Raw genomic sequence first — 17,279 nt, forward strand, 5'->3', positions numbered from 1 at the left:
TGGTTTCTTTCCCATAGGAACGAAAAATAGAGATTTGATACTTTGGAGTAGTGATTTATTTACCTTGGTAGGGAGCAGTCCAAATGGGCTGATTTGATGTAGGGTAGCACCCTAAAGGAACAGCATTTCAGAAGAATTAGGCCAGGAGTCTCCAGTCCTAGGTTCTGGTCCTAATGCCTGAGCTCAATGAGAAAGTTACTTGAGTTCTTTTCTTTAATTTGATTCTCTAGAAAATTCATTTAGTATTGTTGTTCTGACAAATGATGGAGGTCTTCTCCAGTCCCAAGCCAGTTTGTGGTTGAACATACAAAGCCAACATAGGATCACTCGTTAGTGTGGTTCTTCTCCAATGAAATGGACAGGATCTGCTGTAAATTCTTTAAAAGAATTTAATTTGATTTGTTATGTTACTTGATTTAAAATGCAGTCATCACAGTTTTGAGTTTTAAATGTAAATATTAATTTTTAATTGGAACTTTATTTTTAAACTTACTGAGTATCCACTAAATTCCCTTAGGAAATGATCTGGCAAAATAATATGCATCATCATTTATTTTTCTCATAGATAATTATTTGCTTTTGACCTGTGGCAAAATGCTACACGAATGATCCCCATTTACCATGGTTCAACTTACTATTTTTGGTTTTTTGATGGGTTTATCAGGGTATCAAATGCATTTTTTTTTTTTTTGAGACAGAGTCTCGCTTTGTTGCCCAGGCTAGAGTGAGTGCCATGGCGTCAGCCTCGCTCACAGCAACCTCAAACTCCAGGGTTCAAGCCATCCTCCTGCCTCAGCCTCCTGAGTAGCTGGGACTACAGGCACGTGCCACCATGCCCAGCTAATTTTTTCTATATATATTAGTTGGCCAATTAATTTCTTTCTATTTATAGTAGAGATGGGGTCTCGCTCTTGCTCAGGCTGGTTTTGAACTCCTGACCTCGAGCAACCCACCCACCTTGGCTTCACAGAGTGCTAGAATTACAGGCATGAGCCACTGAGCCTGGCCTCAAATGCATTTTAAATGAAATAATATTTTCAACTTAGCATGAGTTTATTGGGGCATAGTCCCATCTAAGTTGAGGAGCAACCATACATGGGTTTCCTTGTTTGGAATTGACTTTTTCAAGTGACCTATTTTATTAGCCTTGGGACTAATTTGCATAATACAATCTCCTGATCCAAGGATGGGGCTATTATGACTATTTGGTCAGAAGAGCCCCCTGTTCTTTCTTATGTCTGATCCTTAATTGCCTTGAAAACATAGCAAGTATTTTAAATAACCTATGTATTTTCATTAGGTCTTAAAAATTTTTAAATGTTTATGAAATAACTATCTGTTCTGATATTGCCCATTTTCAAGGGAAGCTATGTCTTGGACATAGTAAACATTTAAATTAATATTGGGAAGGCATTCCTGTGTTCCCAGTCTTTATCTCGCAAAGTTTCCTCTGAGGCACTTTCTGTGCTTGGTTTACAATTCCTTTTTAGAGGTGACATCCCAGAGCTGAATGAGTCAGCAAGTTTGATGTGTTGGCTCTTTGCAACAGCTGTCCTTGTGAAGGTTCTGTGGGTTGGTTATCCAACCTTACCATAAAACCTTGCAAAATGTTAATACCTACAAGGAGATTTTCATCACGCTACCAAAATTATGTGAGTCAGAGATGGACGAGAAATGAATGCCATTGTGTTAACACATTTTAAGTGAACAGTAGCCATAGCAGAGCTGTTAGACAAAGGAAACTATGTTACCGGAGCACCTCCCAATTTAAATTGTGTGGCTTTTGCGTTATTTTGCTGCAAAGTCATAGCTAAGGCATGATCTTGTGACATAGTCTACAAGTCATCATTTCTGAAGATTGTTTCATTAAAGATTGTTCTATAATATATACCCTGTGGTGGTGCTCCCAGTGGTCCCTAGAGTCGTCCTTCACTTTCCATGCCCTGGCAAAGTCGTCGTTGAGCAACACTGAATGAGTCTGGAGGAGTTATCATTTCTTAGGCTCTCCTCACTGGTTTAGTTGTCTAAAGCATTTTTTTTTAAAATAAGAGACTGTAAAATTGGAATGCTCCATAAACAGCTTTGCTATTTTCTTTAGGCATGTACTCCACTTCTAAGCAAAATCACAAAATATAGTAAAATGCTTGCACAAATATAATGATACAGTATTCTTAAAGAATCAAAACAAAACTGTATTGTAGATTCTACTCCTTATTTTTGTTAAGCATATATATGGTTTTTTTTTTTCCTGTTTTTGATTTACTTATTGCTGTGAATTAGGTTTGGCTAGTGGTACTGAAATATGCTGAATATTCCATAATCTCTTTCCCTAGCAAAATAGTTATGGGAGCTTTCAAAAGTCCTTTAACATATAGATCTCTTTTAGAATACATAAGAATATGTAGGCTCTATGAGGTGATTATGTGCTTTGCTTGATGAATTATTTATGTATGATAAATGTAGCAAAAGCCACATTTCCGTCATTAAATGTCATCCAACAGTTTAGTGATATAGCAACATCAGCCTGTCACAGGTCTTCTGACTGAGGAGTGAGGATTTATGTTTGATACCTTGCACATAATTGCTGAGTTCAAGCATTTAAACACATTTTTAATTTTAACTTACAACTGTCATCTTTGTAACAGAATGTTCATCAGAATCTTGCTTAGAGACTACATTTGGGTGCTTGGAGGATAAGTATGTACGCCCCTTAGAGAAACAGACTGACATAGTAGTGAAGAGTCAGGTTTGACAGCCATGGGCCCTTGAGTACCTTTGACAAGTAACTTAACCATCTCTGCCTCAGTCTCTTCATCCGGAAAAGGGGAATGATGGTGTAGTACCTGCTTCCCAGAATTGATGGAAGCTTAATTGGGGTAAGATATGTAAAGTTCTTGGCACCAAATCGGTGCAACTAAAGCTTAACTTTGGCGCAGAGGAGGAAGAGTGAGGCATGAGACTGGAGGCAAACCTGGGCTTTGCTGGGAGCTGTGGAGGAACTGGGGGAGAAGGGCTTAAAAAGCTTCGCCGATGAGAAGTCCATGCATAAGATGAAACTCGGGAGAGTTTACGAGTTTCAGTAATGCTGCATAACTTAATTATAAGATCTTCCTTCTTTGTCTTCTTTGAATGTTATAAAAGTTCTTTTGTCCTTGGGCCTCCTTTACCAAGAAACATGCATTTATGTATCTTTTTGTTCCTGGAATTGCCCAAGCTTGTTAGCAGATCCTTTGTAAGACCCAAAAGAGACAGACAGGGGAGGAGTCTTCAGATACATATAATCATTTTTCTCAATTTCCCTTTCACCAGCCTTGCCAGAATTCTTCCTCAGTTCCCTATTGCACAAAGAAAATACTGTATTTTTATTAATAATTTTAGCAGCATCCTAATGTAGTATAAATAATCTTCCAGAAAAGAAAATGTGTCAGTGTTGCCTTTATCACTGACACAAGCTGGGAAAGTAGATCAGTCCATTAGTCTGATAATTAGAAGTGTTGTTTCTCTTATTTCCTAACATAAAAGTCCTTTTCTGACTGTATTGGAGGCTGTTCTAGTGTATAACATTAAGGCTCCTTGTTGAATATAGTAGCAATAAAGCTAAATTCTTTACACATAAGGAGTAAAGTCTTAGCTTCTGCTTAATTTGAGATTGTGCTGAGAAATTTCTGGCTCTCGGGTCTAATGGAGTTGTGACCCTTGGGATGTTTGTCCCTGATGGCTCAGAGTACGTAATAGGATAAGGCTATTGTGGACAGAGACTCTCTGTTCCTATTAAATGGTGTCACCTAGGCAGTTGTGACAGCTTATCTCATTTAAAACTAGACAGAGATGGCCCTGTGAGTACTACTCTTTATTCCCAAAATAGCCAATGGAAGAACAACATGGCTCTGATTCTCAGAGCAGTGAGGAATTATTGAAGGAGGGGGAAAGACTAAAAATTAGATATACAAAATAGGTTTTGAGCAGATGAGAAATGAAAATTACTGAGAACAAAGAATTACTTAGGAAGTGGTCAGAATAAAACTGCCTTTATTATTTTATAGTATATATCTTACTATCTCTAGCACTTGTATTGATGACTTTTTAAAGGTTCACTGAGATTTACAAATAATTGAATAATACTGGAGCATGAAAGAAGACAAGTTTCTTTCCTGATAGCCTTTAAATATTCATCAAGAAGATAAAATTTAAAGCAAAATAAAACACTTAAGAAAGTAGTCAAGAGGCACTGAAAGACGTAAGAAATATTACTTTGAGAAACTGTATTTATACAGTTTTTAAGAGTCACATTTGTTCCTAAAGTTTCAAAATCTCAGGCTGGGTGTCTGATCCCTTAGGGAAGTATTGTGGCCTTCACAGACACTTCACTTTGGAGTCTTGAAACACAGGCGATAGAGCGATTTTTATCACTGTGAGAAGACTTGCAATTTAGACAGTATGCGTAGCTTAGTGCAGTTCACGTGGCCATGAAATATCAGAAACAGAACTAAATCCAGGGTGTCAGATGCTTAGACCAGTGTTGTTAGTGTATGACCAGGCCTCCTGGGTCACCAAACATTTAAGTGCATCCATAGCAATAGTTAAGATAGTATATACCTACATATGTAGTGCATACATATATTACAGAGAGTGTACATACACATATATTGCGTGTGTAGCAATAGTGAAACTGGTATATCTACATACATAGCACAGATAGAGAGATAGCCTAAGAGAGTTTACATGCACACATATTGCATACATAGCAATAGCAAGGAAGCTCATGAACTATATAAATCATGAACTCTATGCCGTGTCAGACATGTTGGTACTGATGCCTTGTTATGTATTGTGTAACATATACCTAACCTGCAATCATATGCCTCCAAAGTTGAACTAAGAAAATTCTCCAGGAGAGTAGGGAGGGAGGAAGGACCACTGGGAAAAGGTGGTTATAATAGCAAATAGCTAAAATTTCTGACTTTTACTTTTTCTTTTTAGCTCTACTATTAATCATTTCCATTGCTTCAAAAAGTCTGTGCTATTTTGTGTTTTTATAATATTAGTAAGTACTTTGAGCTGTTCAGTAGAAAGTTGATAAATAGTAAAGTTATCAAAAATGAAGATTTCTCAAACATACAAATAGAGGCAATAAGAGGCTTCAGATGTCCTTGGCCAAGTAAGTACAAGTGATACAGTTTTGTTGGATGGAAGGATGGACAGATAGGTGGACAGGTGGGTGGATGGATGGTCAAAACCCTGGGCAGGACTGTAATTGATCCCATTCCAGAGGAGCAGTCCTGTGTGTTGCTGAAAGACACTTCTGCTTTGCAAATGGCTTTTTGCATTAGTGAAGTGGCCCCGTTCTGTTGTTCCTGATGTTAAACAGGAGATGAAGGTATTCTTTTATTGAAGCAAACATGTGGAAAATTGCTCTGGATTCTTAGAGTATAGAACGTGTCCCCTGAACAGAACAAGGTTCATGTGTAGGGCAAATTTAGATAAGGGCACTTTCTTGGGGTTACTGCTGGTCTCTAAGTGGTCAAAGCAAATAACATCATGTCCATCTAAACTATTATAGCATGAGTGGCACATTTTCTCATTTGCAGTGTTAGATTCTAAACTGTCAGCAGACATTAACTCAGTCACTGGTGAAGTCCTACCACCTAGAGATGAACTCAGCCTCAGATGGATGTTTTCCACTTCAGTGCTACTCGTCTTCCAATTACTGGGTCATTAATATCATTGCATGCGATTAGTGACAGCAGAATGAGCGTGAGGCTTGTAGGATGTGCACCCTCCCCACCATGAACTTTCTACTCTGACCCTCTCCTAGCTAGACATTTCCATATCTCTGCAAGGATAGTTTAATGATTAAGAATGTTAAAAAAGCTCAAGAGCAGGCAATGGATGATGTGCTGGAAAGAATTCACTCAAACACATGCTTCTTTAGGGTTCCAAATATTTTTATTAGATATTATCACTATCTCACCTGGGAACTTTCATTTTTACAAATCTTAAATGCTTAAGTAAAGCTAATAGAGACAATAGGGAATTATGTTTTATCTTTAGAACTCTTAGATTATTCTTTTCTTTAAAAAAAATGCAAGCTTAGTCATTATTATTGAAAGTGTTCATCTGGCCACCTATTTTTAAACACAATTCCTCTTTCTTAGTAGGTTTTGGCCCATATTAAGCTTGACTTTTCTATGTGAAGTTATTTATTCTTTTACCACGGACTATCATGTTCTCACTATATTAACTTTAATCACTGTGATAGTAAGAAAGACTCTCTCAAAGTATACTAGATAAAAAGCTTTTATTTTTTTTTTATGGAATCATGCTGAATTTTTTGTACCTGATGAGAGATTCTTCCTGAATAAATCATCATAACTTTTAGCAGTAAAATTTTAGACTTAGAAAGAGATGTTTTCACTCAACAGAATTCATTAAAAATCAAGACACCAACATGTTGCAAGCAATATTTTGAGGGAAATAAAGTATTACAAACCCCATCCATAAATAATCTCCTGTACCTAAAACATGTCTCCAGCAAAAAAAAAAAAAAAAAGGGAGGGGAGGGTAGTTATAGTTTATTGCCATATTGTTTTATCTTCCTTAGAAAAGTACCCAGTGTGCTGGATTGAGCCTGGAGAGATTTCTTTTTCTGATATATCTAAATACCCTCTGCGTATACACATACTTGCACACACATGCACACATGTAGACACGCCTTCACTGCTTTTTTCCTCTTCCATCTTTTTCACTCTGAGTTTATGTGACTGGTAACTTTTGAGGTCCATATTGTCAAAGATAACCATGGTTCTTAGCATCTTTATTGATTGTCCCTTACTTGATCTTTATACCATTTTTATTGGTTAAAAGTTTCTATGTGGCAGGTATAGTGGCTCACGCCTATAATCCTAACACCCTGGGAGGCCGAGGCGGGCAGATTGCTCGAGGTCAGGAGTTCGAAACCAGCCTGAGCGAGACCCCATCTCTACCAAAAATAGAAAGAAATTAATGGACCAACTAAAAAATATATATATACAAAAAATTAGCCGGGCATGGTGGCGCATGCCTATAGTCTCAGCTACTCAGGAGGCTGAGACAGGAGGATCGCTTGAGCCCAGGAGATTGAGGTTGCTGTGAGCTAGGCTGATGCCACGGCACTCATTCTAGCCTGGGCAACAAAGTGAGACTCTGTCTCAAAAAAAACAAAGTTTCTATGAGTAAAATGTGATAGAATTCCTTAGGCTCTGGATGTGTTTATTTGTTGTGACTGTCCTCTCAATACATTAGTCTTCCCTAGTGTCTAGGCCTCATATGTTCTGATAGGGTCAGTTCTACAAAGTCCCCTTGCATCCTCTCCCTCCCCAAGTAAAAGTGGCTAAGTAATATATGCCATTAAGGTCTTTCAAGTGAACCTGCAAACAAAAAAACAGCTTACTGAACTGTTTCAAAGTTGTTACATTTTTTTAAAAACTCCTCTTTTTTTTGAGTTGTCAATAGAATGTCCTGTTATTGTTTATGATAAGTATTTGAAATTAAGAAAATAAAATTATATCATTTTATGCAAGAGCATCCATTTGTACTTGATACCTGGTATCTTTAGTTACATTTTAATGCTAGGAAACAGAAGGGGAGATCTAAAACTTGTGACTCCATTTTAGAATTCATTATTTCCAAATCCACTCTGTTTAGTGGAGAAACTAATTAATTTTGTTGCATAGAAAAGTCACCGAGGCATAGCCAGTTATTACTTCTTAATGCATGATTTACTGCTTTAAATTTTCAAAACACAACCATAGTAATGTGGTATTAATTCAAGTGATTCTTCCTGTCATACTAGAACAATGGTTTTGGGGTGAGGAACTCCACACATCCTATATCACTGATAGTTTATACATTGTTCCAGCTGTGAACAGTTCCCCATGTACAAAATAAGAGTTAATCAAATGTCCCAGAAAACTATCTCATCAAGTGGACGGTTTTCGTTTTTCTTTTTAACTTTGGTGAATATATGTTCCTTTTTGAAAATATTTTTCTTTGTGTTTTTCTTTCTGAAAATGAGGTCATATAATGGAGTATGCCATAGAACTTTTGCTCTAAGATAAGGCAAATTTGGTATTATTGGATGAAATGCTGTGTGATTTGAGGTAATGCTGAACTGTTTTGGATATTAAGCCAAACAAGAATAATGAGGCCCTTAGAAAGTCATGGTGGTATATTCCTCATTTCTTTCTTTGTAAAGCCACATAAAAAGGAAGAAGTTAGAAGAAATGAATAAGTTTTTCTTCTTTCTTTTGGCACATTATTAAAGATGCTTCAGCTTCAGAAGTTTTTATTAATTTACTTTAAAGAAACAGGATTTAATTTTTGGCATTCAGTGAACATTATCATTTCCATGTTTAGAACTCTTTTCCTTCTAAGTTAGTATCTCAAAGAATAAGTGTGAAACTCAAGGCATTAAACTACATTAATTTGAGTTCTAGAAATTGAATCCCTGTAGTATATATTTTGAATTTGCATCACATATTTTGAATTTGAATTGATGTCAGGATGTTAAGTAGATAGATCTTAGCTTCCTGGATTCTATGTTCACATGAAGTAATTTTTTTTTTTTTTTGGTCTCCTTATTTTTCAACTTACATACCTTATTTATTTATTTACTTATTTATTTTTGGACACTTCAGATTTACAAGAAAACATTAATTAGTTTGTTATGTTTATTTAAAGTCACAATTTTGCTTTTTGGGTTGTTAACGGGTTATGCTTTTTTTAGCTCCTCAGTTTGCTTCTGGTCTTCCCAAATCTGTGCTGAGCTGAAGGAGACTAATGTGTAGGAAGGCTGGCCTGAGAAATCGCAATGAGCAGGCCAGCATTTGATGACATGGCAGAAAAGCGTAGTAGAAGCAGAATGTGCTTTCCACAGAGGATCTTCATGAAATGCTGCTTGTTTCTGATCCACTGAGAATGAATCATGCCAGGTGCAGCTTCTTATCCTTCTAGAAAGGTTCTTACTCTTTTTCCTCTGTGGTTTCCCTGACCCTGTATGCTCATTAGTTGTCACTCTTTGATGAAGTTGACATAAATGTTTGCTTTCAAGTGTCCACCAGTCCCCCACCCCATCCTGGCCTTATATTAATAAGCTGCATTTAAAAGTAGTTTTAAATACCCTCTGTAGTATTAGTATTTCTTGATGTTTCATTCTTCCTACAAGAACCTAAAACTTTTCCTTCATAGTAATGCCATTGTTCTGTGAGATACTTTGTACTTCCCCATGCCTAATGTCTCTGTGAAGGAGACCCATATACCAGCACAATCCCAAAGTTTGATTCCATCTGATCGTACTTTCTTACCAATGTGATGGACTGAACACAGCCAGGGTCCGGAGCTGCAGCTTCGCCTCCTGGGGAGAGAGCAGTGCAATCAAATGAAGACCGCTCAAACGGACTATTATTTCCTCTCTGTGGGGCTGGTCTGAAAAGCACTGCAGAAATATTCTTGCCCCTTTACCCCGTTGTACTACTCCCTGGTTCTCTCTCTTTTTTTTTCTACTCACATAACCAGTGTCTGTTCCCAATGACTGAGAGCGACAGATAAATATAGGTGCAAATAAATGGGTAGCCACAGACATTGGCTGTGAACTTTCAGATGTGCTACAGAACTTGTAGACAATGTGGACACAGGGAGCTATTTTGCTGAGCAGCGATCTCCACCCACTGGAAATTAAGCCCTGGGGGGAAATACAGTGATTTCTTCATGCTCACTGCTGGCGATTAGACCCCTAAAGCAAAAGCTTTTAAAACAACAAATGCCCATGTACCTTTATTAAGCCTGTTTTCCAACTGGATAGAGAAGTTTACTAGTAATTTATAAATTTATAAAGTCTATTTTTTCCTTGAGCCAAGGGAAAAAAATATCAGGGTGCTAAAAGCTTAGGTATAATAATGTTATTTTTTTCTCTCTCAATGATTAAATACAATTTCATCCATTTAGTAACACTACGATTGTGGCTACATTAGATAATGCTGGTAGCGAGACACAAAGGAAAACTGAGTATGATGAGGCAACAATTTACTTTTGCTCTTTCTCCAAGTTAAAAAGTCCCAGTACATTTAGATGAACAGTAAAAATAATTGCAAAATTGTCTCCTAAAATGGAAATAGATTTTACTTCCAAGCATTCATGATTTCTTGTTATTTTTCAAAATCAGCCATGAAGGCTTTTAAAGCTCCTTGGTGACTGACTGTTGCAAGAGAAATCAGAATATCAATCTCATGGTTTTATCTCAGAGTTCACTTTTGGCTGCGTCATTGTTCAAGGCAGGGGGGGGGACCTCTAGAATTAGAACTGTACTCCCCATGAGGACATAGTAGAAAGAGGGAAGTTAATTTTCACTATGGGAAATTATATTTATATCAAACATAAAATACATTGAAGTCATTCTGAATTATATTATACTTGTAAAATTTACCTTCTGATGTTTCGGTTGTTACTAAGGTCTTAAAACAGGGTTTTTCGTGACAACTTAGATCATTCCTAACTTATGGCAAAAATCTTTCATGGTGGGACGTGTATGACAGCATTGTAAAGTTTAGCCCTTTTCCAAACGGCCAAACATTTGGGAGGCTATTTTAATGTTGGTAATGAATTTTTTCAATATCTTCCAGTAACCTTTGCAAGTTGCAAGTTGACTTAAAAGGAAAAGAAGCAGAGTCCTGAGTGTAGCAAGAAAACTGTCCTCACGCAGAATGTTCCGCCCCCTTCTACTCACCCGCCCCCACTTCACCGGCACCTCCCCCAAGCAAGCAATAGCCTTGGCTTCAGAAGAACCTACAAAGGCATCATCTATAGATTTTCCTTTATTCAATTCTAGACTTGAAAGCTTCCCCCCCCCTTTTTTTGGTTAACCAAGGAATAAAACAGTTTCAATTCTTAAAGGTGCAAAGCAGTTTCATGCTCATGCAACACAGTGTTCCTTCTACTGTCTTAATGTCTGTGAATATAACTTATACATTGTTAAATCATAGATTTTATTTTAATATGTTTAGAGTTTTTTACATTTGGGAGTTGTTCAGACATCATTTTGGGTAAACCTAGGGAGCACTGCACAAAGGCATTGATATTCAGAAAAGGCACTGACCTACAAATTAAAAGAAAAAAAAGTCACTCAAATTATGTGAGCCTTTTGTGCTTCCAGTTTGACGAAGTAGAAGTCACTGGTAGTTTCTCCCTCTGCAAATGCTGCTTGGAATTATATTTATGAAAGATGCTGCTATAACATGTCCGTCTGAGCCTTTCTGGTATTTAATTGTTTTTCTTTTATATCCGAATCTTTGACTTTTTTCCCCCTCAAGATTAAAATGAACAACTCTATATTCCTCCCTTTCTTTCTATGAACTCCTTTTCAGATACTGTCATTTTTCTGTTTCATGTTGAAACTTTTAGCAACAAAAAGTTCATCATTTAACTTCGAGTTTGGATGCACTTTTGCCTGTAGATGCATCTACACATATGTGAATTTTAATTGGAATTCCACTTGAATTAAGAAAATTAATATTTTAAACTAACAATTAAAGAGAGACATCAGTTTTCTACTTTATGAAGATATATTCTAATTTTTAATAAAAATCAAATGAGAAAACTCTAAACAGTTGAAGATTACAGTGCTTCTATGAAAGTTTCTAGAAATAGAATCTGCTCACAGAAATCCATACTGTTTCAAGATACTTGGAAATGTAGGAACATATTTGAGGGAAAAGAAAAGGAGGAGGAAGAATTGAAAAACACGTTTTTTTCTTTTGATTCACACAAGCATACAAAGTTTTTAGCTATTTGATTTTACTTATCTGCCAAACATTTTCTCAACAGTCTACAAACAGATACTGTGTACTTCTTACCACCATCCTCCCTACAAAAAATTAATATTATGGCAAGTGTTGCCCAATTTCCCAGGAAAAAGTTCTTAACAACAGCAGAAGATGTGAGCGAGACAGTGTAAGTGGAAAGCAAGCACTCAGAGAAGCAGAGACACGTTTATCCACAGAAGAGGCAGGCTTTGTTTTTAAGGAAAACAGTGAAAGTAAAAGTTAATAATTCAAGAAAACAAATGTAAGCAAATAAGTGCCTTATTTTTCTAGTTAATGTAATTGTTAATGTAATATATTTCTACTATAAACGCATTTAGAGCTGGTTTGCTGATCTACTATTTGGAAAACAAATGACCCAGTTAAAAGACTGTCTTTGGGATTTGTGTTTGCCAGGACGTATCCCTTTTCAGTCTCTTTCAGAGTACAATGTTGGTGGACGAGACTTTGATAATCAAAGTAGAAAGTTGATTTAAATTGCAGAAACGTATATGAAACACTTTTGTTCCTTGCCCCTTGAACTTCAGGGGAATGAAAATGTCTAGCATTCTCCACCTTCTTTTCTCTTCTGGAACTTGAACTGTAATTTAAATCCTGTTCCTCATTGAAGTACCTGGCAGCCTATCTCGTTACAGCTTTAGTTACAAAGCTATTCAGAGAGCTCACGGGTCTAAAGAGACAGAACAGGAATGTGTTTAAATAGAGTTGAGCATAGGCTGTTTAAAAAAAGAGAACTACTGAGAATGGTAGAATGGTTCTGTCCTTAGCCCTGCCCCTCACTGCTGAGATGGAAAGTGAGTAGAGTTGGTAAACATATGCAAATGGATGCTAAAAAGTCTGCCCCCGCCCCTTATGTCCAGGGTTGCCATGGGACCCAGACAGAGTTAGGGTTAAGTAGTGGGTGGGTGTGCTGACACTCTATCCAGCCAGAGTTTTCCTACAACAGGTAGCTTGGTTGAAGAGGTTGACCGAGGTTGATACTGGCAAGAATAACACAGGCATTCCTTTGGGTTTACAAAGTGATGGAAAGAAAAAAGTGAGATTTTGAAGTCCCGAATCCTGGTATACTTCTTAAGCACATATAAGGCTGGGAAAAGAAAAAAAAGGGCTGTGGGAGGCTCCTTGTCTAGTGTTTACAGAACTTGGATGCTTGACAAACAGAGCATCAAGCTAATTGTTCTTGAAGCAGGAAATCTGTAGTGGAGGAAGCAGGTGTCGTGTGATGATTGCCACATTTTGAAATGGCTGTATTAACTCTTTTGCTTTTCTGGGTTGGGCCCCAGAAGAGTCAGTGGGCTTTTTGGAAGGTACTGTCCCTTTTACCTATAGATAAATACTGAATCAGTCATTTACGAAGGAGATTAAGTAAATTCAGAACCAGATAGCATACATGCGGCAGTGTTTCCAGTATCCATTTTTCTTTATTTCTTTTTCTTTTTCTTTTTGGCTTTCAGCATCTCATACTTTCAGAAAACTTGTGACTAAGGGTGAATTCTTATTTTTCAAATTGTTTTCAGACATTTCATGTTCATGTAAACTTGGCTTATTGATTTCCTGATTTTTCTTTATTTTTTTGTTTTGTCCATCTTATTTTTAATCAGCTACATCAAATGGGTCTTTGGAGGGCCTGGATAACCAGGAGGGAGGGGTGTGCCAGACAAGAGCCATGAAGATCCTCATGAAAGTTGGACAAGGTAAAGACCATCTGCTGCTTCATGAAGCCACTGTGATCTGGTTAAGCCCCCCAGCTAGCGTGGCACTAATGTTGATGAGACTCACCTTCATTCACGCTTCTCTTTAGTGTTGAAAGCAAACCCTTCTCTGCACCTTGAATCACTGACAGATTTCCTCAAGTCCATGCACTAAGCTTCTTTTATTGAAGATCTCTGTAAGAGTTAATAAGGTCAGCCAGGTAGAATATCTATTGCCATATATAGAGAGATACATATTTCTTTTTAAAAAGCAAAACACCTCTTTGGTTCAAAATCAAAATAATCCAGAATGAAAACTAAAAGTTTCTACAGTTTTGCTCATTTCTGAATCTTGACTACAGAAGAGTTTTGTTCATTGTGCCTTTTCTTATATAGACAAACCTATTGTGCAGAAAGAAAGAATTATTCTTCTAATTAGAAATTGGTATAGTAGTCAATCAACTTGTTCAGTTAAATTGAAATGTCATCTGCAATGCTTTGCCTGCCAAATGCAAGAATCCCTATAGTTTCCACAGATGGCCTCACAATCTAAACCTCTGAAATAACTAGTATAACCATTTTGTTTTAAAAGAAAAATTATATTCTTGTATTTCACAGTACTTTGCATAAAGAATCTTATGTTCATTGCTATTCATGCCTCTTGAGATACATATGCAGCTCCTAAAGCTAGATATCATCAGATGTCTGTGCCGTAATTAATCATTTGTTTTTCATATAGATGCGAGTTCTGCTGGATCAACCAGGAATAATGATCCAACAAGACGTCCAGAACTAGAAGCTGGTACAAATGGAAGAAGTTCAACAACAAGTCCTTTTGTAAAACCAAATCCAGGTATAGCAGCATGATCTGTGTATTATATAGGCCTGTGGGTGCTACGCTTGGTAGTATCTCAAGAGGTAGAACAGAGTCAAAGTACTTCTACTCTAGTAGGATTAACTAGTAGTTATAGACATTAGTAACCTTTGCTCTCTGTGAGTCATTATTAATTACACTCAATAAGAACAAAATAATTCATTCCCATGAAAGTCTTACCTTCAAAGAGTAGAATTCATCAGATTTAAGTGCCGGTTATTAGTACTACTCTGTCAGACCGAAGTTTTCATTGGCTGACACATTATCAAGCTGGTTGTCAACACCAGCTTAAAGCTGATGTTAATGTATATATAATTAATGTGCTAATCCTTCATCTAATTATATCTAATCCACAAAGAGCCTAATTGATCCTCTCCTAAGTTTTAGATGGTAACATTTTAAAATATAGCATAATAGCATGTTTTTCAGGGGTATTGTTAGTTTTTTTTCACGTTTTCCATGTAAAATAAAATATTAAACATCCCTGACAAAAGTGCGGAATACCAGATAAACTTGGCTGTCATTGAACTTCATTTTCTTGATGGGCTTGGAACAAAAAGCTATGTATTTGTTACCATGCTAATGAATTTCTTATATAGTAGCTGTTGAGCAGACGTCAGCACTGTTGTATTAGGGATCTGTATGCTAGGTTGGTAGTTGTGTGAATTTAGCATCTGCAGCAATATTCTGTCTCTTTCCAAGAGTCAAGGAGGGAGGTTGTTATTTCTAACTTTCAATGACAAGATGTGTCAAATTCTTGTGACAAACTGATAAATGGATAATATAATGATGCCAGGCAATTTTTTAGTGCTTAACATTTGGGCTGGCAGTCTGTTCAGTGTGAGAGTTTCTGCTGCCTTCCAAATATATTTTAAGTGTAAATCAAATAATACAAACGAGTTAGAGTTGAACGTTTTCCCAGGCCCGGTCCCTCCGTTCACATTCTCGAGCTGTTCTGCCAGTAGGCAGGGCTCTTCTTTAAAAGGCAGGCTGTTTGAAGATGCACATGAAACACGGGTTTCTGAAAGGAAGGGGACGGCAGGGCCACGGGATCACCAAACGCTGGCCTGGAGAATTGGCCCCTTCCTTTTTTCCTGCCTGCTGCTGCCCCAGGCCGGCCCCCACCGGTAGAAGATAAAGCAGGATCGAGAGGTGGCTGTCGCGGACAGCAGCGCTCTTGATGGATGAGGACAGGTGAAAAGCAAGCCGTGTGGCTTGGGGCGGCATGTAAGTCCGGCCTGGGGACACATCTCCTTGCACATTGATTGCCTCCCGCTGCCCTCTGCATTTCGCTATCAGACGAGGCATGTTGCTTGTCAGCGTGTAGCCGCCAGGCAGGTCTTTGGCCCTGCCCGTTTCCCGCGTGCGTGCGTGGGGACAGGCACCAAGGCAGCCCGGTGCGCGCTGACCGCCCCGCTCTTCTCTTCTCTCCCCGCGCGCAGGTTCCAGCACGGACGGCAACAGCGCCGGACATTCGGGGAACAACATCCTGGGTTCCGAAGTGGCCTTATTCGCAGGGATTGCTTCAGGTTGCATCATCTTCATCGTCATCATCATCACGCTGGTGGTGCTCTTGCTGAAGTACCGCAGGAGACACCGGAAGCACTCGCCGCAGCACACGACCACGCTGTCGCTGAGCACGCTGGCCACGCCCAAGCGCAGCGGCAACAACAACGGCTCCGAGCCCAGTGACATTATCATCCCCTTAAGGACTGCGGACAGTGTCTTCTGCCCTCACTATGAGAAGGTCAGCGGGGATTATGGGCACCCGGTGTACATAGTCCAGGAGATGCCTCCTCAGAGCCCGGCGAACATTTACTACAAGGTCTGAGGGCCACCCTGGCGGCACCCTGCTTTCTCTCCCGGAGGGGACTTGCTGTCGCCGCGCCGTCGGGCCTGGCGAGCCCGCGAGGGGGCGGACTGACGGAGCGGCCGGGCGCGGAGGGCGCGCTCCTCCCTTCCCGGAAGAGCCGGGCGAGCTGGACGGCTTCCCTAGTGTGTAGCGCGCCGGCCTCGGTGGACACAGACACTCCCCGCGAGCTGGAAGGCTGCGGAGGCCCCCCTCGCACGGCCGGGCCGCCCCCGGCTGTCCTCGAAGCCATGTGCTGCAGTCGCTCCGGCCTCTGCGGAGGCCGGGAAGGCGGCGAGCGGTGCGCCCCCGCCGTGCGGGCGCCCGGCCGGCCTCGCCTGGGGACGCCGGCCTCCGTCTGGGGCGGGCCTCCCCGCCGCGCGTACTGGACTTGTCACACGGACCTCGGGCTAATTAAAGTTTTCAAAGATCTCTAGCGTTTAGTCCTCACTGTCTCACTCCTCCTGTCGTCCAGGGCCTGCAGCACCTCCCCTAAGATTTCCTCCACTCCACATTCTGCATCACTGGCGGGACACCCAAGCCTAGAGTCCCCTACCCCAGCCGTGAGCGACAGCAGCTTCAGTCGAGTGGGTAATCCATGTCTAGAAACTGTGTTTGCTAACCAGGCGCCCTTGAGCCAGATGCGAGGCTGTCAGCCGAGGGAGACGAGGAGTTCCTGGAACCCCGGCCGGGGCTGGGGAAAGGGCTGGCTGCAATCGCAGTTCTCTGCTGCTGCCTCTGAAACAGAAAGTTGGAAAGGAAAAAAAGAAAAAAAAAAAACAATTTTAGGTAGCACAGCACTTTTGGTTTTGCTAAGATTTAAGAGGCAAGTAGGAGACACAACAACATACACAGTGGATCACAGTGCGTTGGGAAGAATTCACTGTTATCAAATAGCAATGTGCAGGGAAAAAGAAGAAGTCCCTCTTCATTCCGCGGAACAAAGGGGGGTATTGTTGGTAAAGGAACTGGCTTGGAGGGAAGGGAGAAAGTAGGCCGCTGATGATATATTC

The 17,279-nt window shown here is 39.5% G+C and overlaps 1 protein-coding gene across 1 annotated transcript in view; it reads left to right on the top strand.

Annotated features, from left to right (window-relative positions):
• The window catches only part of EFNB2 (ephrin B2), a 42,553-nt gene extending 25,854 nt beyond the window's left edge, over positions 1-16,699 (top strand). Inside the window, exons 3-5 of the mRNA XM_012751982.3 lie at positions 13,454-13,546; positions 14,283-14,396; positions 15,860-16,699. Of these exons, the coding sequence (XP_012607436.1) occupies positions 13,454-13,546; positions 14,283-14,396; positions 15,860-16,248 (596 nt within the window). The 3' untranslated portion in view covers positions 16,249-16,699. The remainder of the gene's footprint in view (positions 1-13,453; positions 13,547-14,282; positions 14,397-15,859) is intronic.
• Positions 16,700-17,279: the final 580 nt, after the last annotated feature.

Source organism: Microcebus murinus, chromosome 13 (genome assembly GCF_040939455.1).
Source record: "Microcebus murinus isolate Inina chromosome 13, M.murinus_Inina_mat1.0, whole genome shotgun sequence".
NCBI classification, from domain to species: Eukaryota; Metazoa; Chordata; class Mammalia; order Primates; family Cheirogaleidae; genus Microcebus; species Microcebus murinus.